This window comes from Pyrus communis, chromosome 6 (assembly GCF_041283825.1).
Source record: "Pyrus communis isolate YQ-2024b chromosome 6, ASM4128382v1, whole genome shotgun sequence".
Taxonomy (NCBI): Eukaryota; Viridiplantae; Streptophyta; class Magnoliopsida; order Rosales; family Rosaceae; genus Pyrus; species Pyrus communis.
The window spans coordinates 3,116,681-3,140,807 of NC_142570.1; the positions used below are offsets into that span (position 1 = coordinate 3,116,681).

The 24,127-nt window shown below is 36.9% G+C and overlaps 3 protein-coding genes and 2 pseudogenes across 4 annotated transcripts; all 5 read left to right on the top strand.

The window, feature by feature from the left end:
- The first annotated feature begins 1,410 nt into the window (after positions 1-1,410).
- LOC137711047 (putative methyltransferase PMT2) lies at positions 1,411-5,218 on the top strand. Its single transcript, XM_068450245.2, has 7 exons — positions 1,411-1,825; positions 2,341-2,980; positions 3,173-3,383; positions 3,542-3,830; positions 3,956-4,345; positions 4,557-4,634; positions 4,738-5,218. The coding sequence occupies exons 2-7, from the start codon at positions 2,348-2,350 to the stop codon at positions 4,970-4,972; spliced, it is 1,836 nt and encodes a 611-aa protein (XP_068306346.2). The 5' UTR covers positions 1,411-1,825; positions 2,341-2,347; the 3' UTR covers positions 4,973-5,218.
- A 334-nt stretch (positions 5,219-5,552) lies between these two features.
- On the top strand, positions 5,553-6,873 carry LOC137710210 (uncharacterized). Its single transcript, XM_068449150.2, is given in 2 exon segments — positions 5,553-6,610; positions 6,612-6,873. Coding segments are annotated over 2 exon segments (1,014 nt in total). The 5' UTR covers positions 5,553-5,702; the 3' UTR covers positions 6,718-6,873.
- A 3,401-nt stretch (positions 6,874-10,274) lies between these two features.
- LOC137710209 (glutathione S-transferase U10 pseudogene) lies at positions 10,275-11,511 on the top strand (annotated as a pseudogene).
- A 1,452-nt stretch (positions 11,512-12,963) lies between these two features.
- LOC137710207 (glutathione S-transferase U9-like) lies at positions 12,964-14,047 on the top strand (annotated as a pseudogene). Its single transcript, XR_015963801.1, has 2 exons — positions 12,964-13,317; positions 13,488-14,047. The product of XR_015963801.1 is annotated as a glutathione S-transferase U9-like (transcript).
- Positions 14,048-14,857: 810 nt separating this feature from the next.
- LOC137711041 (NAP1-related protein 2-like) lies at positions 14,858-18,996 on the top strand. Its single transcript, XM_068450237.2, has 10 exons — positions 14,858-15,108; positions 16,476-16,598; positions 16,690-16,740; positions 16,974-17,045; positions 17,167-17,277; positions 17,363-17,424; positions 17,529-17,592; positions 17,697-17,753; positions 17,866-17,913; positions 18,562-18,996. The coding sequence occupies exons 1-10, from the start codon at positions 14,980-14,982 to the stop codon at positions 18,643-18,645; spliced, it is 801 nt and encodes a 266-aa protein (XP_068306338.2). The 5' UTR covers positions 14,858-14,979; the 3' UTR covers positions 18,646-18,996.
- The last annotated feature ends 5,131 nt before the right edge of the window (positions 18,997-24,127 follow it).

The window sequence follows — 24,127 nt, forward strand, 5'->3', positions numbered from 1 at the left end:
CCTCGTACAAGTTCAGACCTTCGTCAAATAAACCAACACGATCGCACACTGATAGAACACCGATGAATGCAACAGAGTTCAGTTCAACTTTCCCAGCACACATTCTCTGGAAAGCAAGAAGCGCTTCCTTATCAAACACAACTTTAGCTCGGGTCATGCTCCCGCATTTTGCATACATGTCTATAAGAGCATTGTGCAACACATTACTCCCCTCTCCTTAATAATAACAATTTAAAAAAATAATAATAATAGAGCTCGAGTAATGTTTGAGGGTGCCTCAAGTCGAGTCGTTGTATTTCTAAATCTTAATAAAAGAGGCCCTAAATGTCTTTGATGTGTTAGTAAAAATGGTACTTTATATAAGCTTAGACTTATGTTAGCATTTTTTTTTTTTGAGGAAAACTAATAAAAAGGGTTTGAAAACTTTGAGTTTTAATGATAAAGACAAAATAAAGAGTAAAGCGAATAGTACTAGGATTGACTTTTTTGTGTAAAAAGTGATTTTTCGTTAAAGTGAACAGTACGATGGGCTTTTCGTTAACACTTTTTTGTTTTTTGTCCGTAATTTACAAAAAAAAATTTGTATGCACTTAAAAGATCAAGGTATTGGAAACGTGTTCAGTTCTTTGATCCATTTCGGTCTTGGCCCGAAATCTATCATCAGCTAAACAATCATTTGGTTATGCCATTTTGAGCTTTGCTCTAACCAAAGCTATTATTGCATCGTTTGCCCCGATGGTGATCTTTTTTATTTCATCCATATTTTGATTGTTTTGTAGGGTTAAAATTTAAAAAATTCGATTCAACATGAGGACAATTTCCTTTTTGGGTAATGGGAAATAGAAAGCAAGATAGTCCTCAAAAATGCTCGTTAACGTTAGAACTTACAATTCACTATGTGACTTACGGTCGAACAAATCATGTCATTTATACATTTAATCTTCTTCTAATAGGGTCCCACCACGAGCTTACTTTCATCTCAATACCTTTTAATCGCGTAATTCTCACACCAGACTTTCACCAAATTTACCTAAACATATGGTACGTTTTCAAATTTACCCTTTCACCAAAAAGCAAAGCCATCATCTCTGGCCCAAAATTTGTGTGCTATTTTACCCTTAAACGACGTCGTTCCCCAACACAACCCCTCATGTTTTTCCTGTTGCCGCGGGACCCAACCGATTGGGAACTAAAATGGCGGGATCTGATTGGGTGGAAGCATCATCAACCTGAAAGATTTTTCAATTATCGTCACACGAGATGGTACACCACATGTTCTTATTTAAATAATGAGTTATGTGTGTTAAAAAATTATTAACTTAAAAATTAAAAAATTTCACTACTTGCATAAATATATATGATATATCATCTGTATTCTTATCACAATTAAAATTTTCTCGTAAACATGCAATCTTAAAGTCACTAACTTCAATTGAAACAGTGTTTCCCCGACCCCCGAAAAAAAAAAAAAAAAAAAAAAACTGAATTGAAACAGTGTGTGCAAACACACAGAAGAACAACAAAAGCATCCTCGGCCTCATCGTACTTTGTCTTTCCAGTTAAACAACGAAAGAAGAACAACGGCAGAGCCGCTCGTCCCGCCTCCGAAATCAAATTCGTGTCAGAATTTAAGCCGCTGCCCACGATTTCTGCCTCATTTTCTCGCATAAAATTGTCGTCTTTTTTGTTTTTTGATTTTTTTTTTGATTTTTTTTTTCTCTGGATGTCTCCGTCTGTGTCGTGGGTTATGGATTGCTGGAGGTGAAAGATACGTTTGATTTGATCCGACCCGAAAAAGATTCGTGCTTTTCGCTCCCTGAGATCCGTAAGACCTCTCGATCCTTTTGATTTGGATACGAATTCTGTGTTCTTTACGCAGGCTGCATTTTTTTTCTGATTATTTTATTTTATGGGATTTAATTGATAGTTTTATTAGTTTGTTAGAATCCCGTTTTGCTGTGGTGTGCTTTGTACTTGATTTTCTTGGAGTAACTGTGATTGACGAATTGTTGGTTAGTTTCGATTTTTCGAGTTTGTGAGACTTTACCTAAGAAGAAAAAGAAAATGGGGAACAAATGAAACAGTGGAATTGCAATTATACGATTCAATGATTTGTGTTTCGACCAATGTGTAATTTGTTTCGCGTGGAATTGAGGTTCCAAATAATAAATTTTCGAAAATTTGATTTGTTTTTGACATCAACTCATCAAGGTAGTCAAGTAGTTGTGGAGTTTGGATAGAATATGGAACATACTTTCTGCACTTTTAGACATTTAAGGATCTCGTTTCATTTATTTGGAAAATGTCCTAATTGGTTTCGGGATCCCAAAATACATTTAGGCACATCATGGCGACAAAAGGGAACTCAGGAGACAACAGGAGTCGAAGCTCCATGTCAATTGTCATTGTAGCTGGCCTGTGTTGTTTCTTTTACATATTGGGTGCGTGGCAGCGAAGTGGTTTTGGGAAGGGAGATAGCATAGCTGTGGAGATTACCAGACAGACAGACTGCAGTATCCTATCCAATCTGAATTATGAGACCCATCGTGGTGGGATTGACGATTCTGAAGGAGTTGGCAAGGAGTTCAAATCATGCGGCGATCGCTATATTGATTACACTCCCTGCCAAGATCAAATGCGAGCAATGACTTTCCCCCGAGAAAATATGAATTACAGGGAAAGACATTGTCCGCCTGAAGAAGAGAAGCTACATTGCCTTATTCCGGCACCCAAAGGCTATGTGACTCCATTTCGATGGCCCCAAAGCCGTGACTATGTACCTTATGCCAATGCTCCCTATAAAAGCCTGACAGTTGAGAAGGCTGTTCAGAACTGGATTCAGTACGAGGGCAACGTGTTTAGGTTTCCTGGTGGTGGAACACAGTTTCCTCATGGAGCAGATGCATATATCAATGAACTTGCAGCTGTGATCCCAATGGACAATTGGATGGTTAGAACTGCATTGGACACTGGATGTGGGGTAATTTTAATTTCTTTCTTTTTTTCATTTTTCTGCTCTTTTTAATGTCTTGCCTGTAAATACTGCTATTCTCAAACACATCCGTACTCTTGTCCCTCGTTGAAACTTACAACCCAATTTTCAAACACCTAGCAGTTATTGCACGTTGTCTTAGAATTTGATTTATCACCCATGTTGGTTCATGCTTCATAGGTTGCCAGCTGGGGTGCCTACCTATTTAAAAAAAAAGTTATAGCAATGTCATTCGCGCCAAGAGACTCTCATGAAGCACAAGTTCAATTTGCTCTGGAAAGAGGTGTTCCGGCAGTTATTGGCGTCCTCGGAACTATAAAGCTGCCTTACCCTTCTAGGGCCTTTGACATGGCTCACTGCTCTCGTTGCCTGATACCGTGGGGTGCAAATGGTGATGCTCATAAATTAGCCACTGATATTGCTTTACGTTTTATAAAGTTTAAGTGATTTTCATTCCTCATTTTCTTTTTGGAAAAAAGGCAAGCTTTCATAACTTTTAGGTAAGGATATCATTTATGACGTGAAATCATCCTTGGACTTCTTCTGCAGATGGAATGTACATGATGGAAGTTGACCGGGTTCTAAGACCTGGTGGTTATTGGGTGCTTTCGGGTCCTCCTATTAACTGGAGGAATAATTATGTAGCGTGGCAGCGCCCTAAAGAAGAACTTGAGGAAGAACAGAGGAAGATTGAAGAGGTTGCGAAACTTCTCAACTGGGAAAAGAAGTATGAGAAGGGTGAAATTGCCATCTGGAGGAAACTAACAACTTCGGAGTATCGTCGTGACCAAGATCCCCAACCGAATATGTGTGAATCCAATAATGCCGATGATGTTTGGTATATCACTTTATTTGATCTACTGACTCTTTTACAATTTTGATTGAACATTTATTGGCTATCAGTTTACCTTGAGCTTTTTTTGCCATTTCCAAAGCAGTATTTAACCTTTTTCTGTTTCATAGGTACCAGAAGATGGAGTTGTGTGTAACTCCTTATCCTGAGACTTCTGATGCCAATGAGGATGCTGGTGGGCCATGGAAGCCATTCCCGGAGAGGCTTAATGCTTTACCTTTCAGAATATCTAGTGATTCTGTCCCAGATGTATCTGCTGAGACATTCCAGGAGGACAATAAGGCATGGAAGAAACACGTAAATGCTTATAAGAGGACTAACAAGTTAATGGATACAGGAAGGTACCGCAACATTATGGATATGAATGCCGGTCTGGGAAGTTTTGCTGCTGCTCTCGACTCTCCTAAATTGTGGGTTATGAATGTTATGCCTACAATAGCTCAGAAAGACACATTGGGAGTTATATTTGAACGTGGATTGATTGGCATTTACCATGATTGGTAATTCTCGAACATTTCTTTTCTGTTTGTTCTTCTCTGCGACAATAATGTTCTCAAACTGGATTTTAAATATGCTGAGGATTAGGATGTAAAATAGCATCTGTCTTGCTGCTTAAAACCAATCATTCGTCCAGAGTCATGCTCTTGGCCTTCGTAATTATGTTTTCTTGACTTGCTATTCTGCTTGATAATCTTTTTTATCTTCCTCCAGGTGTGAAGCCTTCTCCACGTATCCAAGGACATATGACCTTATTCACGCAAACGGTGTTTTCAGCTTGTACAAGGACAAGTACGTCGTTTTTTACCCTGCTTGTTACTATTGGTTGCAAATGGTGTTTCTCCAATCAATCAAAGGCACTCGATCTTTTTGTACTAATAAAAGGCCAATGCAGGTGCAATGCTGAAGACATTCTTTTGGAGATGGATCGCATTCTACGGCCCGAAGGAGCAGTGATATTTCGTGATCACATGGATGTGCTAGTCAAGGTGAGCAAACTTGTGAGAGGAATGAGATGGAACACGAAAATGGTGGACCATGAAGACGGCCCTCTTGTTCCTGAAAAGGTATTGTTTGCGGTTAAACGGTACTGGGTTGCCGGTGAAGACAAAGCTACAACGTCGGAATGAATAAGAAGCAAAAGGGGCGCGTCTCCTATGGCATTTTTGTTGATTGCCTTGTTCTCACCCCTCTTCTTTAAGTAATTAAGTGATTTTTTCATTTTCTTGGTCCTAAAATGTTCAAGTTCTACAGCATTTTCTTTTGAGTTAATGTTTAGTTTTTCTTCTCTTTTTCAACTTGATTAATTAACGATTTAATTCAATTTTATTATTAATTTAATTTTAATACGAATTATGGAGTAAGGAAATTTACAATGTTCTTGAATTTCAAGTGTGCTAATACAAATTAGCTTAACTTATCTGTATAAAATGCAAACCCCTTGATAATGTTAAACTTATCGGGACATCGTTGTGACGTTATCTCAAGTCAGTCATGCACTATTATGCGTTTTAACTTTTTCATATGGCCAGTTAGCGATTGGCTTGGGATCGTAACAAAATAGCATCTCTCCGTTGCACGGAAGTCCTTCTCCCACATAATATTTAGTGCAAACTGAAGAGTACACGGCACTTACATGTGATGAGGGAAAGAGAAGGTGGAATGGTTGCAATCAAGCCCCAAGAATGTAGGACCTTCCCACAAGCCTACCTACAGGAACTGGTTCTCAAGAAGCCTATCAATCTCCAAAGTCCAACCCTCCAAAAGCTCCTTGTCTTTCCAAAATTCCTTTTCTTATTTTGTGCTTTCTCCCTTTGTTAAATTTAAACATACTCAAAGAATCAAGCTTCAGTAGAAGCCATGGAAGGAGACGCCAACAACTGTACTCGTACTCAGGACGCTTCATTTTCTTCTCACCTCAGAAGAGCAGAAGGTAACTTTGTAGTCAAGCTTGCAGGATCAGTTCATATTCCGAATCCCCCTCCTGCCACGAAGGCTGAGGGTGAAACCAGCGTCTTTGGTGCGGAGAAATATTTCAGCATGATGCTGGAAGATAACGGTCCACGACTTGTGGACTATGACACAAGCAAATTCGGGCAGAAGAAGAAAGAAAATAGGGGTGGTCAGCAGCACAAGCAACCAACGAGCAGGCCAGGAACTCCTAGTACTTGTTCTGAAGCGAGTTGGAACAGCAAAAGTGGCTTGTTATCTTCGATGAGAACCCCGTCTCAGAGCAAGAAGAAAAAGGTTAATGGAAAAATCAATATCTTTTCGAGTTTTAGCTGCAATGGATCTTGCTCAGATAAGAAATCCATATCTGTTCATGAGATGAATGCCAGTCATGGAGGTCGCGGCGATAAAGATTTTAGGAAGCAAAACGTTGGGAATATTGATCACAATCCTGCTAAGCAGCCTCAACCAAGATTTAAGGCAAGAGATGAGGTGTACTACTCCAGCTTTGAAAGGTCAAACAAGGAAGAGCATATCGCATTGGCAAATTTGAACTCCGGTGCGCAGAAATTGGCAGGTAAATCACGGTTGGAAGAGAAGACAATGAAAGAACAAGAAGGTCCCCAGAAATTGCTCGAGGTGTTTGGATCCCAAAGGATGAAGGAAGACAATGTCGCAATAAATTCTGAGAGGAGATTGTCCATGCTAACTTCGGATGCCATTCCAAAAGCTCCAGTGATGAATGAAGATGCCGAGAGTGATGCTAGTTCGGATTTGTTCGAGATAGAGAGCCTATAGGGGAATGGGATGCCTATGACCTGCCACCAGGGACGAGTCCAGTGACACCGGCATGGAGAAAACGGCGGTAAAAGGTCTTACACCGGCTCCAACAACGACTGGCAATTGGAATCTTCAATGTCATTAGGGAAAGTTACCATTTGAAACTGGTAAAATTAAATCTTTGAGAAAATTGTTCTAAGTTTATCATGAACTTTACTTTCTGATTGTATCTTGCTCATGTATTTCATTTCTGCTAGTTGAATGCATGAATTCAATTTAGAAACCTTACCAATAGGTCAAATATACAGTCTCGCTATTTCCGTTGAAGAATGTGAAGTCCCAGGTCGGAAACTTGACAAACTAAAATACAACTATAATCTCCCGTTTGGTGAACTGCGAATACAATTAAGTTGGGGACAACGTCCGTATTTAATTAGTTGGGTTATCTCATAAGAGAACAACATTTTCTTAAAATATCCTCATGTCATTCAAAGACAAAATACCCCAAAAACATTGAGAGCAGAGATTCCACACTTTCTAGGGCCATTTTCCACACCTTTTTAGTTGTGAGTTTATCTTGTTTTCTTGATTTGCAAGTGGCTGGCCAATGTGCCATTCATGTTTTGGAGCTTCTTAACGACTTTTAACAGAAGCTGCTTTTTTAAAAACGACTTTAACAGCAGCTGCTTTGGCAAGTAGTCGGCAAAATATCTCAAATTAGAAACTAAGGGAGAGTTTGTTTGTCTTCATTAGCTATCACTGGACTAGATTGGACTAAGAGTTAGTGTAGTCTCGTGCTTGTTACTTTCAAAGACTTTAACTTTAATGGAATATTAAGAAACTCGCCTCAACTAAAGATAATCCAGTGCAAGTACAATAAATGCACCTTAAAAGGCCTTACAACCGGAGGTCATGCTTCAGAAAGTGCGAGCACTCATTCGTCAGAAGCCCTAAAACTTTCTTTGCAGCCCGACATGGGCACATTATTGAGAGAAAATTCACAACTTAGCACAGTTGGATAAAAAGCTTCTGTCTTGTCAACAAGTCAGCCGTAGCATTAGCTAGTTCATGAAAGAATAACTCCTTCCATGTGATGAGCCGAGTATTTTCTGTTGAGATGTCACATTTTTTTTTTTTCCTTGTGAGTTTGATATGATTAATTAGAAGGATGGACCGTTATGGAATATCAACATAGCGAGTTGGGTGGCAACATTCAATTCTGTAACTATCTTACAACTAAAGGTGGATCCCATTCTCTCTTATCTCCCTTTCATGTAAGAGCAAGTTCATTTCTCCTTTGAAGACTAGCCTAAAGTTTAAAAAAATAGGCTGGCACCCTAAAAACCCACTCTGCTCCACAAAATAGACCGGCCCAAAGTTCACGCCAATCTCTAGTCCGCCCCAGAATGGGCTGAGTGAGGAACATGCCTATCTAACGGTTTAACGTCAGCCAAGGCTTATTCTTTTTTTTTTCGGCTAGCATGCTCCAAACTTAAAAAAAAAAAAAAAAAATGTCAGAATCTCACCATGGGCCACGTGTCCACTTTTTGGGCTGTTGGATTTCAACATTTTTGAAATCCAAAGGCCCATATTAATTAACTTAATAAAAAAAAATTATAAAAAAATGTTTTAAAATACAGAAAAAAAATTAAATGATTTTTTTATACATATAAATACCTAACCATCTTCTACAAAAATTGTACTTTCAGAAAATGACACGTGGTGTGATAAGATTGGTTAAAAATTCTATCCGAAATTAAAAATAAAATTATTTTTTTATTATTTTATAAAAAAAATGAATAAAATTTTTATACGAATTGACTAAACTTTGGGCCAGCTCATTTTTTAGGAGTAAAGATGCACTTGGCCAATGACTATTCAATCAAGTCAATTACTATTCATTTGGGTGGATTAAATGGACTTTGCTTTTAGGGATGGACTTGCTCTAATAGAAACTAGGTTTGACAAGTAAAATGCTGCATAAACAAGATTTTTGTCCAATGTTGAGAGTATGAATTCTGCATCCGGGAGTTAACGCCTACAAAATAGTTATATGATCTTAAGTCTTTCTGCATATAAGGGCTTGTAGTTCAAGTAGTTAAGAGTATTTACCAGTCTATCCACACATTGTCAATATTAAAAAAATCCTATCGATTGCATTTCAGAAAGCTCGAATGGTAAAATCCGTATGTCACCCCATAATGAAAGGGGCAGTCTCAAATTATTGGTATGTGAAGTACATTAGGTGCTCTGTTTTATTTTTTCTTTGATGCCGAACCTAAACTTGTGCTTGAGAGATAGTTGTTCATACAATAATTGAACGGATTCTCAAGAAGTTTGGTTTCAAACTCTGGTTCAAATTAGAAGTTTTGAATTTGGATGCTCACATTCTAACATGATATCCGAATCGACTATTAACACGTCCTACACATTCTAAAATCTTATCTTAAAAGAAAGAATAAATATTGATTAGGTGCCTAATAGTTGTCCATACAACAACAGATGACATTATGGATTGAGAGGGAAATATGGACCCTAATTGAAGAATTAGGCAGCTCATTCATCAGTGGTGCCAGCTGCCTAGTAGCAGTAGTTGTAGGAATTATTGCCAAAATTTGCAGCTTCTGAAAATTTGGTTCATATGCTTGATGTGGAAGTCCTTGCATATTATTATGCTCTCCCACAAGCTACATTTGTTCTCTTTTTGAGCATGACAGTCACAGTGTCACACAATGTTACTAGTTCACGTGTTATATTATGATTTAAGAGGTCTAAAAGACGTTATCTACCTAATAGCGCTCTGATTGAGGAACCTGTGGTGGTGAAAGGGACGCATATTTGATATTCCTCAAGAAAAAATGGTGGCCTTGATCAAGTCTTTTTTTGGAGAGAATGTCCTGAAATCTCCTGCAGCTTGACATCCTATATGCATTGCCTGCTAGACAATATAAGGCAGCCTGTGCCCACTGGGGCAGCTGCCCCCACTCAACTTTACTGATTTGAAAATTCCATATATTTATTAAAAATACACCAATATTCCTCGTATTCGCCTAACAAATGAATCAAATGCGTATATATAGTTTTGTGTGAGTGTGACAAATGTTGTTTTGAGCAAACTTTAATTTATTGCTACTCAATTAAATAAATTGTCAATATAATTAACATAAAAATTCGATTAAAACTGGCTACAATAGTTTTTTTTTGTTTTTTTGTTTTTTTTTTTTGTTTTTAAACAAAGCTACAATAGTTGATATATCAAACAAATACACACCATAACATAACATGTTATCACCAAATATAAAAAACCTTACCATTAACAAATTTTTTGCTTATTCTATAACTCAAAAGTTGCTCCTATTAGAAAATTTCTAGCTCCGTCACTCACACCGTCACGCTAAAAGAATCTTTGATAAATTGTGAAGTGTGGAGTTCAATGCTCTAAAAATATATATAATTACTTTATCTGCTGAGTCAACTAACACCATCTCCTTTGGAGATGATAAAATAGAATCAATTATCCAATGTAATATGATATCATAATGTCAGGATCAAGAAAAATTGTGTAACCACTTGTGTTTGTTGATTAAAATGCTCTTGACTTGTAATTTTATATGCAAAGCTTGTCAGGCAAGCTTTTCCTATGAACTCTATATCAAGCTGCTTCAAGTAGTAGCATGAACTCAAGATTTTTTGATTGAGAGAGAGAGAGAGAGAGATGGCAGAGGAAAACAAAGTGAGCTTATATGGAATGTGGGCAAGCCCTTTTGTTAAGAGGGTGGTTTTTGCTCTCAAACTCAAGCGCATACCCTACGAATACGTTGAAGAAGATTTGAGGAACAAAAGCTCATTGCTTCTCAAACTGAATCCTGTTCTTCAGCAAGTTCCGGTACTTGTTCACGGCAGAAAACCGATTGCCGAGTCCCTAGTCATCCTTGAGTACATTGATGAAATCTGGAAAACTGGCCCTCAGCTTCTTCCACAAGATCCATATAAAAGATCTCAAGCTCGCTTTTGGGCCGGGCTTATGCAGCATGTGAGAGTTGAGAACAAAAAATGCAGTTTTTAAAATCCGTTTAATAACCATTTCGTGTATATAGTTTTTAGTTTTTATCTTGTGTCTATTTTATTACATTTCTTCCACATCCCTCACATTGTTCTTTCTTCACTCCTCGCCATCTTGACGCAACATGAAGTAGACAAAGGGTTACCAACGTAATCCCTTGTAGAACAAAGTCTGGAATTCACTAGAAAATTGACAGAAATCCCAAAGGGTTGTGATTGATTAATTCTTGAATGGTTGCAATTGATAAATTTAGATGAGTTAAATAAAGATTACAACTCAAAGGACTTTTAGGAATTAAAACAACATTAATTGGATGCCAAATCCGTAATTTCCCACTACGTCCTTTTGTCTTCCGATGATCCATTTTTTCTTCAATCCATTCTGCCATTTGTTCTACATCACATCTCTAACAAAAAGAATAAAAACTGAAACTATAGAGCTTACATATGCTTGTTGTTTGTTATAGATTTTTGAGAGCTTGGCTACAGTGTTGGAAACCAGTGGAGAAGCACAAGAGAAAGCCATCAAAGAAGTGAGAGAGAGAGTAAAGCTACTAGAAGAGAGATTGAAGGGTTACTACCCAGATGGATTTCCCAGGTCATTTGACCTAAAAGATGTGGGACTTTTAGAAGTGGTCATTTTTTCACACTTGGGCGCATATGAGGCTCAGGAAGAAGTCCTAGGATTTAAGGTCATAGACCCTAAAAATACTCCACTTGTATTTTCCTGCATAGAGCTATGATCGAGATACCTGAGGTTAGTGAGATGCGGAATCCTCACGAGAAGGTGGTGGCTTTCCTGAAATTTGTTAGAGAGAATGCCCTTAAATCCGTAAAGTCACCATGTACTTTGAGTTGTATTTGCTTTATGCTGTGAATTATTTTGTTTTGTGTTAGAAATTCTATGATTTGGAATTCGGACCGCATGTTTCCTATGGACTAAGACACAAACAACACCCTAACCCCACCCCACCGCTCCTGATTTGTTATGCTAAACTGTCTCAGAATTTGGTCCCACTTCTCTTTCACATGTCCCTAGTTCGGTTTCTTCACACAAGACTCTCTCGTGGTTAAGGAGTACACCTGTGGATATTTGCCACTTGATGTACGTAGAACCCCCACATCGTTGATGCCAGAACCTTGATTCGAGGCATTTTCTTTACCCCTTCTTACTCTTAAAAATTAGTGGCACCTCGCGTCCTTGCACTGATAACCATTTTTCGGCTAACCTAGCCTCCTCTGTCCCTCTGGACCAACAAAGGGTAGTACAGGAATATTCACCTATTTATGTGGCAGGACGGGCCTTCTTTTCTGCGTGCGAGCGGTGAATCATCGACATTAAAGTTTTGGTAGTGTGGAGTAGGTTGATCAGCTTTTTGTGTCGCTTGGGCTTTTGAGGTGACTAGACCTTCTTTGCTATTGCATGAGCCCCTTGAGCCTGGGCTTTAAGTCTTTTACTTTGGACCATTTCAAGTCTTTTCGTTGACCTTTTTTGTCCAACTCCACTACAATTTTGACTCAAACAATCATTATAACAAATAAACTTAATTCTCGAAAACGTGGGGAAGTAAGTTTCATATTGCTCTCAATCTCACAATTTGATTGCAAGGAACAAGAGAATTTCTTAATTATTATTTTTAAATTTCGAAATCCTTGATGACATGGGTGATGGGTGCTTCTTGAAAGGTAATTTTTCTAGAGGGAGGAAGAGAGTGGTGACAGAAGAAAGAATAGTTTGGTCATTGGTGATGCAATGGGCGATATAAAATAGTGAAACTGCCAAGCGCAAAGCAAAAAATTTGTCTTTGGTAAACTTAAAGAATTCAAAGCAAATTTGGATGCGTCGGTTGAGATAATATATATCATTACTTTAGTTATCTGGTCAATAAACTTTTAAATTTTCGTAGTTGGTAATTACAAGATGGAATTCCATTTATATAAATTGTTATGACTAATTTTGAGATCAATTCGATCTATGTCTGAAGCACGTGGACTAAGAGATTTAGGCCATTCAAAAGAGAAAGAGAGATTTGAAACTTTTAAGCTTTTATGTTTTGTGGAGTGGACCAATGAAATGAGCTAATATGGGGCGTAAGATGGAAATTGAGTGGTACAAATATCTTGGTCCGCGTGCTCCAAAACAGAAATCGGGAGTGAAACTTAATCCAAAAAAATGTTCGCGCATGTTTTTTTAATAATTTTCTTACTTTTTTATTGAAGACTTGTCAGGCAAGTTTTTGCTGCCAACTTTCCAAGCAAGTTAAGAAAATGGTTTGAGCTCTATATAAAGCTGCTTCCAATAGCTTGAACTCAACATCACATCAAAAACTAGAGAGAGAGGCTGTGAGTCTTGAGAGAAAGAGGGAGAGAGATGGCAGAGGAAAACAAAGTGACCTTGCATGGAATGTGGGCAAGCCCTTATGTAAAGAGGGTGGAATTGGCCCTCAAACTTAAGGGCATACCCTATGAATATGTGGAAGAAGACGTGAAGAACAAAAACCCATTGCTCCTCAAGTTGAATCCTGTTCATCAGAAAGTTCCAGTGCTTGTCCACAATGGAAAACCGATTGCTGAGTCTCTTGTCATCCTTGAATACATCGATGAAACCTGGAAAACTGGACTTCTTCCACAAGATCCCTATAAAAGATCCTAAGTTCGTTTCTATGCTGGCTTTATGCAACAGGTAAGAATACTCGAGAATGGATACTGTTTGGCTCCTTATATATAAGAAGTCATTCATTTATAAGCAAATTATCAAATAAATGTTTGCAGAAACATGTCGACTGTGATTTGTCCGCAAGAAAAAAAAGGCTTCTTAAACGTAGCTAGCTAAATTATTAATCTTTGGTGCAGGTTTTTGAGAGCATGGTCTCAGTGTTGGAAACCAGGGGGCAAGCACAAGAGAAAGCCATCAAAGAAGTGAGTGAGAAACTAAATCTGCTTGAAGAGGGACTGAAGGGTTTCTACCTTAATGGATTTCCCAAGTCATTTGACCCTAAGAATGTTGGACTCCTAGAAGGTCATTCTTGCACACTTAGGGGCATATGAGGCTCAGGAAGAAGTCCTTGGATTTATGGTCATGGACCTTCAAACAACTCCTCATATATTCCTGCATAAGAGCTATGACTGAGATACCTGAGGTGAAAGAGGTGAGCAATCCTCATGAGAAAGTGGTGGCTTTCCTCAAGTTTTTCAAATATAACGCTATTAAATCTTCTGACTGAAGAATAATCCTGCTACTTGGGACTTTTCTGACGAATGTTTTGTTGTAATTTGTAAAAGAATAAAACGATTAGTATCGCAATTTCTAATAGAGGTGATAGTAAAAAAACTAAATGCGGTACATGTAATGTAACTATTTTTGAAAAAGATTGTACGACCATGGACGTTATATATTGGCATTTTTTGTCGGATTTCAAATCCCCCTTTTAATTGATGAAATAAATAACTAGTTCACATGAATCTATGTAAGTATCAATTCAATTTCTTTATGTATTTAAGAACACATTTCACTTTGTTTAAGTGTAAGTAAGCGGGATTTTAACACTGGATGACGATGTTACTAATTTCTTCATGTCAAACGTTACTAACACGTCATATTAAAAATGGAACTTTAACGAAAAGCTTTTGATATTGTTCACTTTAACGAAAAATCATATTTTTACACTAAAAAGTCAATCCTAATATTATTCACTTTACCTTTTATTTTGTCCTTATCGTTAAAACTCGAAGTTTTCAAGTCATTTTCATTTGTTTTCCTTATTAAAAAAACATACTTATGGAAGTGCAAAACGACTTTTTGAAGCGTCAATAATATATCAGGAAACTAATGAAAAGGGCTTAAAAACTTTGAGTTTTAATAATAATGACAAAATAAAGGGTAAAGTGAATAGTATCAGGATTGACTTTTTAGTGTAAAAATGTGATTTTTTGTTAAAGTGAGTAGTACCGTGGACTTTTCGTTAAAATTCCTTATATCCAGTTGATAATTATTAATTAAAAATATTTAAAATGTGTGTGACCCAAACAAAAAAAAAATAGAACGGGCCTGCTATTGTTCTATAGCATTTGGTCTAGCCTAATATGAGTTTTTGGGCCCGGTCAACGTCGACCATCTTTATTACTACATGTCAATAGATGAGTGGCTCGGTATCTGTACTATTACCGTCGGTTCCCGCAGCGGATTATAAACCCACCCCCCAAAACCCTACCCCTTTTGTACTCTCTCACACAGAGTCGCATTTGTCACTCGAGGAGCGAGACAGAGAGAGAAGAGAGAGAGAGAGAGGGAGAGCGGTAGGGTTTTAGAGAGAGAGAGCATCAGAATTCAGAAGCTCGAAGAAAGATGGTGGCTGACAAGGGCAAGAAGCTGAAGCTCTCAGAGAAACCCGAGGACGAGAACGCCGACCACATCGACGAGAAGCTCGTCCTCTCCATCGAGAAGTTGCAGGAGGTCCAAGACGAGCTCGAAAAGGTTGTACCTTCATGCCTATCTCTGCATATTCTTGTTGTACTTTCATAATTGAACAAAACGGAAGAAACGGTTTCGGTTTTGGCGATGTTCTTTTGAGAAATTCTGCCGATTCAGGGGTTTTTGTGTTCTTGTTTTTTCTTGAATTTCAATTGGTTTCGCGGCATGCATGAGTCGAAAAGGGATTTGGTTTTCGGGTTTTGGTTTTCTGGGAAATTAACCCAGAAAAGGATCTGATGGTGGTGTGCTTGGTTGATAGAAAACTGGATTTTTTTGTTTGTTTTTAGAATTTAAAGCCGCTTTGTTATATAGACGGCCATAAGCGGAAGCTCCGCGCTTTGCATTCTCGTTATATGTTGTAGCACAGTGGATGCTCTGAACAATTATTGTAATTGGTAACTGTGGAATGTGTTTCGTTTTTGTGAAGTTTGAATTGTTGGCATCCGGTGTTAGATTTTCTCCTTGTTTGTTTATCATTACCATAGGTTGGGTTTACATTCGACTAGAGAATAAATGGGGAAGGAATAGAACTTTAAGGTTTGACATTTTGTGAAGTTTGAATTGCATGAAAATATAGAGAAGAATATACGATTTTGAAAAGAAATTGCGATTTTTGTAGCTTCTGATCGTAAGAGCCCCTCATCAATTCTTTCCTGTTTTGAAAAGAAATTGCGAGGGTAAACTCAGCATTGGATAACGGTTGGCGGTTTTTCTCTTGTCTTGAACCTTGAAGAAAAAGTTGATCTTGTAGAAAGAACGCCAAAGATCAATGGAGATTGAAAAGTAACTGATCTTCTTCTAGTTGAAGACAAAATCCGGTAGCCAATCTTTGGCCTTGAATAACCAGCTCAGCAATAAATTCAATTATTTCATTACATAATTGGGCAGGGTTGCACCTGATGAGTGACGTAAGTGCATAAGCTGTCAGCTCGATAAGGAAAATATAGAGTTATTTTCTTTCGTGTTCTGTACCAATTTTCATGTTTATTAATTTAACCAAACAACTGATAGCTGGTAGATTTAATTATTGTTACTTTTCTTATTCATTTCCCAAATGCTAAACTGAACAGAGTTATATTATGTGAACCCATGCTACATTTTTCACTTTGTGGCTTTGTTCGTAAGGTGAGGCATTTCGTAATCATGAATGTGCATTGCTTTATTATCTTTTAAATGAATTATGTTTCTTATAAAAATGTCCATTGATTTGAATTTTTATAACCGTACAGGGTCATTTTTAAGTTCTGAGACATACTTGTTTTAGGCTTTTAGCTGCTACAGTTCACTTGTATCAATTTTGACTTATGATTTATCGCGGTGGATCAACATTGTTCAGTTGTTTTTAATGTTTTATTTTGAATGCTTTTTAGATCAATGAGGAAGCCAGTGATAAAGTCCTGGAAGTGGAGCAGAAGTATAATGAGGTACGCAGGCCGGTCTACGATAAGCGAAATGATATCATCAAGTCCATCCCTGACTTTTGGTTAACCGCTGTAAGTTATCTATCCTTATTTATATACATATGTGAAGGATTTATTATGTTTAGGTGGCGTTTGAATAATTTACTTTCTCCGTACTCTGCAGTTCCTGAGCCATCCCGCGCTTAGTGAACTTTTGACTGAAGAGGATCAAAAGGTTTGCATTTATTGTGATTCTGAAATTATTTAGTGCATCTTTCTGTTTATACCTTTAATTAATCCCTCAATTATAAATATTTGTCGGTGGTCACTGATTATGCAATTCAATTCCTCGCATTCCCTTCCTGCTCTTCCATAATCAATGAAATTAAGGAGATTATTTCTATGTAATCTTTCAGATTTGATTCTGGTTAGCTTAGTATGGATTCATTGTTCTTTTCCTTTTCATAGATTTTCAAGCATCTGACTTCTCTGGAAGTTGAGGACTTCAAGGACGTGAAATCTGGTTACGCCATCACATTTGTGAGTCTTCTCTTTTCCTATTCCATGGTATCTTTGAAGTGTATCAAGGGCATATTTTATGTTTTATTTTAGTTAATGAATGTACTGAGATTGTAACCAAATTTATTATTTAATTGTACAGGTCTTCAGCCCCAATCCTTATTTTGAAGATACAAAGCTTACGAAGACCTTTACTTTCCTTGATGAAGCAACAAAAGTTACTGCTACATCCATAAAATGGAAAGAGGGAATGGTATAAGATTTTTCTTGCATTCAGTTTATATTTCTGGTCAATTATGTTAGGGTATTACGACTTACTGCATACCTGATTTGTGAAGGGCATTCCTAATGGAGTTAATCATGATAAGAAAGGGAACAAGCGACCTCAGGTTGAGGAAAGGTTCGTTAATGGAACCTGTTAGGATGGACCTCCAGAAAATACTTTTATTAGTCTTTCGAATTACCTCTTATTGACTGAAATTCCAATTCTTGTTTTCTATGCAGCTTCTTTAGCTGGTTTAGTGATAGTCAACAAAAAGATATTTTGGAGGATGAGATTCATGACGAGGTTAGTTTGTAGTTATATTTCAATGTGGTATCGAGAACTATGTGTCAATCTCAACATTTTCTTACTTGTATGGTACCTTTCTGAACTTCCACATCACACTGCAGATTGCGGAGGTTATTAAGGAGGATTTGTGGCCCAATCCTCTGACTTACTTCAACCATGTAATTTCTGCTTTACCACTTCCCTATTTCTCAAGCATGATTTAAGTATTGCGTAGAAGCTTTTACTGCTTGCCTAATTTCCTAATGGTAGCTCATGACCTCTTTTACGTAGGAGGTTGATGACGATGAGGAATTTGATGATGAGGAAGCTGATGAAGAGGTAAATGCACAGATCCTTTTAGGTTTACATGTCAAGTGAAAATACTATAAATACAGACAACCTTTATGCTAGATTAACCGCTAATGGAATCTGTACTTTCTAAAACTTAAATATTTGTGGCATACAAGAAGATCTTGAGGCTCACATAAGGATTTTTTGTAGTTTCTAAAGCCTACATATTTAAGCGTTGCTGTGTCATTCAAAAGTGAAGAAAAATATTTCAGATGTTAATTTCTGGCTTAATCGTTATTAAGTCTTTTGCCATGAACTGCATAAATGTATAAGAAATGTTGATAAATTGAACCTCACATGCAGAACCCATACTAGTAGCTTTTGGCATCCTTGGAAAAAGTAAAATGCTTACCTTTGGTGACCTGATGTTGCTGATATTGTTCTTGTGCAACTCGTGCATTGCTACATTTGTGTGTGTAATTTAATCTCGTAGAGTCCTCGTTCATCTAGGTTTTGTATTAAGTAAGGGCATATATATAGTCACCTTTCAGTAATTTCAGTAGCTGAGTGTGGTTGTTTACTGTGCTTCCATTTGAACAGTCTGGTATATGCCCTTTATGATCTGTTATAACTAGTCAAATGAAGGTTATAGTAGGAAATCAGATATCTTAATCTTTGAGGTTTGATTATTGGCAGGGAAAGAATGAAGACGACGACTCTGAAGATGATGAGGATGACCAAGATGAGGATGAAGATGGTGACGAGGATGACGGAAAATAAACATTCATCTGGGTCTTCAAATCTTTTAGCATTTGCTGCTTTGTTAACAGCTTGTGTAAAGTGAGTCTACAGTATTAGATAAGTCTCGTCTAAGGTGACAGGGGATGACCATCATAACTCTTGACAGCGTCCTGTCATGTAGGCGCCCGACTGTTCCCATAGGCCAGTCTGGTTTTTCGACTCTGCTGTTACTATCTCCGTGGCGTCTCTCTGTTACAGTAGGGGTTTTTTTGTGGCTTCTCCCTGATATGCAGGTCTCTAGATGACAATATTATAATGGTCTTTTCCTTTTGGTTTTTTGAATGCCATCAATGAGGATATATTATGGAGTTGGGAAGTTCTTTGGCATCATTTTATTGTTTGATTCGACAAAGTATTAGTTCATGGAGAAATGATTTCCGCACACCCCTTCCCTTGTTCTGCACGCGCGGGTCGGATGTATGACCCTCCCTAATTCATGTACTAGTGTGCTGGCAATCTCAATTCTGGGACAACCTGTAAAGGGGTCTGCATATAGATCACAAATCCTGTGCCCTCGGACATGTCGATCTTCATGGGCACACCCTTCAGGCAATGTCCAACAGAACCCATGCAAAGGGTGACCCAGCATATAGACGTGACCAAAGTAGTGCCTGGCTGTGCTGCCGGACACGCGCCTTCCCGCACCAAACGGTAGAAGCTGAAAGTTGTGGAGTTTTCTGATGATCCGCCACGGATATGGTTCCGGAGGAAGCGTAAATCTGACCTGTTTATATATGGTTTCTCATTATATTAGGCATTTTTTTTTGTTAGAGGTCACTGTGCATGTTGAGTGGATTGAGGATTCTTTTTCGTGATAGACCGTCGTCATGCATGTAAGTAAGTTATAATACGGAGAATCCGCAACGTTAATATAGAAAAAGATATATCAATAATACCGTTCACTTAAATTATAACATGTTAGTTAACATGGCATATCAATACCAGCGTCATATCAAAAGAATTCTAATCTTTTCACCCAACAAAACCCTAGAAGGAAGTAGATTTATAACATTTATTCGTTCTCTTTGATGAACTATTTAATTTTGTGCTGCAATATATTCTATTTCAAATATTCTTTTTTATTTTTTATCTAAACTAATATTTATAATGATTAATGTACACTGGCGCAAACATGTGGATTTCACTTCACAGCCAACAAAGTTGATAAATGCCTTTAAACAAGCACGTGCATTTGTTTTTATTTTCCTAATTTGTGTGGACAATAAAAATCTTTTATTTTTTAATTTATTTGCCTGTTTCATTACATGCAGAAAGGGAAGGAAAATATATACCTCAAATGGCTAAAGACCTTTTTTTTTTTTTTTTTTTTTAAATTTATTGTTATTGAAGAGAGGAGGAGAATGCGAAACTATTACAATAATTTAAGAGAGGGCAGAGTTTCGAACAAGGAACGCACGGAGAGAACCTCAACACCATATCCAATAGAATATTGGATCACATGCAGCTAAAGACATTCTAGTTAACTTGAATTTTTATAGTAACTTCTGTTTTTTTTTTTTTTTTACAAACCTATATGGGGAGGGTTATTCAATTTATGTGTAAATAGGAGAGTACACTGCTCTAACCAATTTGAGTAAGTTACAAATTTGTATTTTTATAATAATCTTTATGAAGCTATAAAGTTTAAGTTGAGTTTTCCTTTTAGTATATAGGTAATTCAAGCATGGTGCAGGGATGCAATCAGTACTCTTTTGGATCCGATGCGGGGATGACTATGACATTCAATTGTGTCCTGTTAGACTGACATGGATATCATTTTCTGAAGAGTTTTTAACTAAAAGGGTATTTGAGAATGACATAACTTCTTATTTTGATTCTTAACAATAAAAAGTAATAGAAATAGTTTCTGAATTTATCTACGGTAAATCATTCCATAAAAAATATGTTAATTTTATTAAATTAACACGTAAACAACTATGTAATCATTTTTTTAAATATATTTTTTTGACAAACCTCCATTTTAGCTAAAAAGCCTTTCCCGAAAGCTAGGTCTCTCGTGCATGTAAGTAATTATACTACTCTAGTCTCGATCAAAAAGAAAAGGGGGTCTGGAATAAAGGGGTAAGAAAGGGTTCAATGGATCTTTTTATTTTATTTTTACTGAAAAAGGACAAAGATATGAGGTGTAAAAGTAAGAGTGTTTTCAAATCAAATCTTAGGCCAGGCACTATAAAAAGTAAATGTAAAAGGATAAGAGATTTTGTTATTCTTTAACGGAATGCTTTTCATTTTTTTTTATCCTTCTTTTGCTACAGTCTTTTAATAAAACACTTGATCACATTGTCAGTTAGGTGTACGAGTAAGTTTTTTTGGTCTGTGATTGTGAACATGCTCTGTCGCTGATGGTGAAAGTTACTAATCTTTCTAAATTTTCTTGCTATTGAAAAAAAAATACTTGATCGCATTAGTAGGATTTTCAAATTATTAATAGAGATAAACTTATTTATAATTGAGATGTTACAGTGACGAATTAATTATGTATTATTATCGTTTCAACATTTTTGTATGATAGTGTGTGGTTCAGTCGAAGTATCACCGCTTGTATTTTTTTTTTTTATATATAAAAATTGGGGAAATCGAAGCTTCTTAAGCTCATCTAAGCCAGTGGATGTGTGGGCCTCAAACAACAATGATCAGAAGGTTATTACTTGTTAATTAATTCAACCTGCGAGCAAATGTAAAATTGGAAAGGGCAAAAGAAGTACTTGTGCTTAGTCACTGTCTACAATAAACCTGTGATGGTGGAAGTGATGAGATTTATATAATTTTGGAATTTTCTGTATTTTAGAGACTAGGTTAAAAACCAAAAGGACAAACAAACAAATATTTTTTTTTGTCGAAAAACAATTGATTAAGATGTTGCTATTTACATATATTCTTTTACTTTTTACACACTTTTATCAAATTTTGGTCATCGAATCAAATGAATTGAAAATGATTAAATAACAAAAAATAATAGAATGTGTCATGAAAAGTAACTCACACGGCATAAATACATACCACATAACATCATGTGTCATGATACAACATTAATTGGACATAAACATATATATATATATATATATATAATTGTATTATTAATATAGGACTTCTCGATAACAGTACCCTCCTAGTATGTAAATCAGTATTCATATTTTGAGCTCTCTCATGTCCAATTGTCCATTGTCCAGGAGTTGGATTATCTCACCTCCCTTTTCTTCTCGCCTCGTGACATAATCTTGAGCATTAAGGAGTAATCTTGGGTGTTTAAATACAAGAAGAGGGAGAGGAGAGAAAAATGGGATGGCGGATAATTCAGATCCCATTGTCCATTGTCCAAGGCAGATTTTTTTGATAGTGTAATTGGTTCATTGTCTTTTCATGCTTAGCTGCTATGCTCTGATTGGACTTCCCTAGGTTTATTGAGATAAGATTTTCAGTGTATCGTGGATTTTAGCAACTTGGCACGGCAGCAAAAAGTCGTCCAAACTGGTTTCTTTCATTGGTGCAACAAAAGTAACAATCCATCTCAAAAAACTAATTGGTGCTACAAAAGTAACAACCCCAACACTACTGCACTAACCTTTTGTTCGATCAAAGTTATCATCTTTCCTTCTTGCTGAGGCAAGGCACCACTATTGCTTGGGAATATATACTTAATTATTCGACAGTCGAGTGTGATTTAGATACAATTCTTATATATAGTAGGTATAAGATCTTATCCTCGCTTATTATAATTAGCAGCTAAGTACTAAAGATTTTCAAGCTTATAAAAAGTGATACATCTTTTAGTGGAGGAGTCCTCTTCACTTTCAAATATTGTTTCCTTTTGTTAGGCAGAAACAACTGTATGTGCCACAAAGCAACATGAATGATTAAAGCCTAGTCTCAAAACCTGGCCGAAGCGGTTTTTTCTTGAACCCTAATTTGTATTATATGTGAATGCAGTTGTAGCCGTTAGATCAATTGACAGGTTCATGGATCATTCTTTACTAGGGTATATTGATGATCAGTATCGAGTCATTTAATCGTGTACATATTCGTACGAATTCATATGTAGATATGTGACAAATTAGCATAAACAAATATAAATATGAAACAATTTGTGTTGTGAACTGGACACATAAAATCTTGCAACAAAAACAGATTTAGGATATATTCAACATGATTCACATTTATCAAAGGAAGTGAATAGTGATGAGTGGTCGAATTCTCTAGCGACTAAGCAAAATAGAAAACAAGGGTGGTGGGATTGCATGCAGATGCAGTGCAGACGAAGAAAAGGGAAGGTGTGGATCACAGAAGGGATCCCAAGAGGGAGCTTTCTGTTCCTTTCTAACTTTGCTTTTCTTTTATTTTATAGAGGATGATGAAGTCACTGAGGAGTCCGGAATAGAGGCAGGCAAAAAGTTGAGAAAGTGATGTGACTCAACTCCCCCCGTTTTCAAAATATTCCAGTGCAACTTCCAGCCCTACATGAACGCCAAGATTCCAACTGTCTTTACTACTCTCATATATGATATATCTAAACACCATAACCAAAAACCCTTCTTTATATACATATCTATATGCTTCTAAATTAAGTTTTAGGGTTTCTTTCATTGCTTCCAACAAGTTCCACAATCTTCGATTAGTGTTCTGGTTAAGCAAAACAAGCCCCAAGTTAAGTGGGAAAACTTCTTTTTAAAGGCTAGCAGCTGTTTCCCAATAAACCAACCATATTTGATTGATTAACAACTTAAGTTCCTTGTTTATGTGAACTCCAATAGTGAAATGGTATGGACCCAACCAAATGTAATCCCTTCATCCTCAAGAAGAATATATGAAAAACCCCATTAAAAATTTACTTAGCAGGTTTTGGAGGACAACGTTTTTCGACCTTTTTAGTAAACAATATGATAATTTATACTAAATTAATCTGAGATACAGCAATGGGAATACGAACTTGAGTGCAGAGAGGAGGGAATCATACTACTCTTGGCTAAGCCCAGGTCTATGACAAGGTTTTTCTGGTTGAGTTTTAGGCTGCCAAACACAATTAAACAACCTTAATCGTGCATTATCTCTATAGATAAATATGGTGAATGGATTTTTCATTTGATTTGAATGTAGGCTTTAGGGTTTCAACTTTCACATCCAGAAATTTGACAAATCTGAAGAGGACTCTAGTTTTCCATAAGATATTAACAGTTGCACAGCTGAAGAAGATGGTGGTAAGCTGTCTTGTTCAATGACATTACATAAGTGGCAAGGCATGTGGTCTAAATGGAGGCAGGATTTTGCTAATTCCCTGGTTCACATTTCTCGACAGTAACCCCACAATGCTGTCACGTACAGGAACCCTGCCATCCCCAATGGGATATTACCACATGTTACAATGGACTTGTTCAAATGGAGCCCCATTTGATTTGGTTCAAGTTATTAAAAAGAAAAATAAAGTCATTAAACTAGTGAGGTGGAA

Coding starts and splice junctions, on each gene's coding strand:
- LOC137711047 (XM_068450245.2), top strand. CDS start 2,348: ATGGCGACAAAAGGGAACTCAGGAGACAACAGGAGTCGAAGCTCCATG. Junction 3,831..3,955: donor AATAATGCCGATGATGTTTG/GTATATCACTTT, acceptor TCTGTTTCATAG/GTACCAGAAGATGGAGTTGT. Junction 4,346..4,556: donor ATTGGCATTTACCATGATTG/GTAATTCTCGAA, acceptor ATCTTCCTCCAG/GTGTGAAGCCTTCTCCACGT.
- LOC137711041 (XM_068450237.2), top strand. CDS start 14,980: ATGGTGGCTGACAAGGGCAAGAAGCTGAAGCTCTCAGAGAAACCCGAG. Junction 17,046..17,166: donor CTGGTTACGCCATCACATTT/GTGAGTCTTCTC, acceptor TTAATTGTACAG/GTCTTCAGCCCCAATCCTTA. Junction 17,425..17,528: donor CGACCTCAGGTTGAGGAAAG/GTTCGTTAATGG, acceptor TTTTCTATGCAG/CTTCTTTAGCTGGTTTAGTG.